At 50.7% G+C, this 2394-nt stretch overlaps 1 protein-coding gene across 2 annotated transcripts in view; it reads right to left on the bottom strand.

Annotated features, from left to right (window-relative positions):
* LRIG2 (leucine rich repeats and immunoglobulin like domains 2) overlaps nt 1–2394 on the bottom strand; it is a 21464-nt gene that overhangs the window by 2879 nt on the left and 16191 nt on the right. For both annotated transcript variants that reach the window (XM_006033292.3, XM_025215065.1), the window contains 2 exons: nt 1984–2133; nt 224–505 (listed from right to left, as the gene is read on the bottom strand). In XM_006033292.3, the coding sequence (XP_006033354.1) occupies nt 224–505; nt 1984–2133 (432 nt within the window). The remainder of the gene's footprint in view (nt 1–223; nt 506–1983; nt 2134–2394) is intronic.

Here is a 2394-nt window from a genome sequence, read left to right on the forward strand (position 1 = left end):
TGCCATGTCCCTCAAAGCCAGGAGCATCTGGTGCCAATTCCAGACTCCTCTCTGCTCAACGCACAGCCAGGAGCGCAAGCACTTAGCAATCAGATCAGCTCTGGCATGCACTACCACACCCGGTCAGATACACGGGAGTCACCGGTACCAACACAAGGGCAGCAGACAGGCCGGCACCCACCTGACAGCACAAAACAGAGCAGACAATAGGTCAGGCACTCACCATTCGTCTGCTGAGAGGGGAGTTTCTTCTCACTTATTCTGTCATGGTTGGTGAGGAAGACAGACATCTCTCTGTCTGCAATTAGGTTGTCCAGGGTGCTGGTTTCATGCTGGACGTGTGCTGGATAGGTCTCCTTGGGCATCTGCACCATAAGATTGGAGAGGGTTTGATCCAGCGGGTCATCTTCTGTGATGTACGCATAAGGGCAGTACTCTCGGGTCCTGGAGTAGATGTTGGCATTGTCGTAACAATCCGAGCAGATCACTAATGGACCTGTGCCACCTGATAAACGTGATGCAGAACAAAAACAGTCTCTTTAGAAGGGCTGAGATGCCCGATTTCTACAGCTGCTTTCACAAATAAATTATGAGCACATAACATTACAGTGGCATGGCTTCAAAAAGCCTGGCATAGATTAGCACTGAATCCAAGGAAGTTTGCTCACTTTTTCTGGATGACTCGGAGGCAATGGCCTGATATAACAGATGTGGTCCTTGGAGGCTGAAGCAGCTCTGCCAAGGGTGGCATCCAACCCAGGCACCTCTAGCAGGGCGCAGCAATTGTGAATATCTAGAGCAATGCCTGCCTGTTGCTCTGAACTCTGCTACTGCATCCTCCAAGCAGCGGCAGAAAGGATGAACCCCAGTCCTTCCATCTGCCTTTTCAGAGGTTGAACCATATTATGTAGGCACGTCATGGGGGCGTGCAGGTTCCACTGTCCTTCCTGTACTGTAACAGGCAGCCTGCATGGCCTTGACGTTGTTTCATGCCAGACCACCCACAGGATTTCTCCTGCACTATGTTGAATGGCATGTCATGCCTCTCCCGTAAGAGGGAGCTAGGTATGTAGGACTGCACCCTTGTTGGGGGAAGGTGAAGAGATGACAGCAGGGGCATATTCAGCTGACCAACTGCTAATACCTGTCTACAGCTAACTTACAGCTGTGTGCTAAACATACAAGAGAACGTAGCTTTTACACTTCCAAGCAGGAGACACTCCTCTCGTCTCTGTCTCAGTCACAGGCAGCAGGGAGGAATGGAGCGGGGCATCAACTAGCCCCACTGGATACCCTATCCCCTTGGGGGCATGTCAGGCTTGCAGGGAGCTGGCATGAGGCCAGTGGGCACAAGGCCCCAACCATTCCAGTCTGGAGCCACCGACCAATTCATCAGGGGGACGCAGCAAGGGATCGGAGATGCCCTCTTCACCAGGGCGCCTCTTGGGGTAACAAGGAACAATGGTCACAAACTGACAGAGAGCAGATTTAGGCTGGGTATCAGGAAAAATGATGATCTGCCCAGGTCCCTTCCGACCCTAGAAACTATGAAAAACTTCTTCACGGCAAGGGTGGCCAAAATTTGGACTGGGCTTCCAAGGGAGATGGTGCTCTCCCCTATCTTGGGGATCTTTAAGAGAAGGGTGGATAGGCACCTGGCTCTTTCCTGCCTAGGCGGGGGCAGGGGTCGGACTCGATGATCTGTTGAGGTCCCTTCTGACCGTAGCATCTATGAATCTACGAGCTCATGCACCCACAAGAGTGAAGCATATGTGAACACCACCCTAAGACTAAACAGAAAACATCTACTTACAGAACAGTACACAGAAGTCTTAGAATTACCTGCCAGCCTTGTAAGAGAATCACCTTTGGGCCTAAAGCCACAGTTCCTGGCTTTGTACAAGCTGTTATTAGTTACCAGAACTCAGAGCTACGCTGGAGTGCTGCTGCAAGGCAAACAATGTGTGCAAGGGCTGTGCTTACCGTCCGTGCCTTTATGCACGTAGCCACTGGCTGGAGGCATAAGCTGCTGATGACTTCCTGCCTCCGAATTGCTGTAGCCTTCCTGAGGTTCTGACAGAGTTCCCTGGGATGATAAGTAACTGGGAATATCTGCAGGTAAATTCATCTCCTCTGAAAGAGATGCAATCAATAATGACTGAATCAACACACTGGCTGGCAGACTGGTGCAGAGTAAGAAATGGATCCCACTTGTGCACCGTCCCTGCTCCACTTCAAGGAGATGAGAAAATCACCAGCGTTGGCTTAGTCAAACCCCCACCCAAACGGAGCAAAATAAACGATGGATCTTGTCCTATACCCTGAGGTCTGCGAGTTATTTCAGGTTATCAGTTACTCCCAAAGCCACATATTTAATTTGTTCCATTCAGTTCA

The sequence above is a fragment of the Alligator sinensis genome, unplaced genomic scaffold (assembly GCF_000455745.1).
Source record: "Alligator sinensis unplaced genomic scaffold, ASM45574v1 scaffold1218_1, whole genome shotgun sequence".
NCBI lineage: Eukaryota > Metazoa > Chordata > Crocodylia > Alligatoridae > Alligator > Alligator sinensis.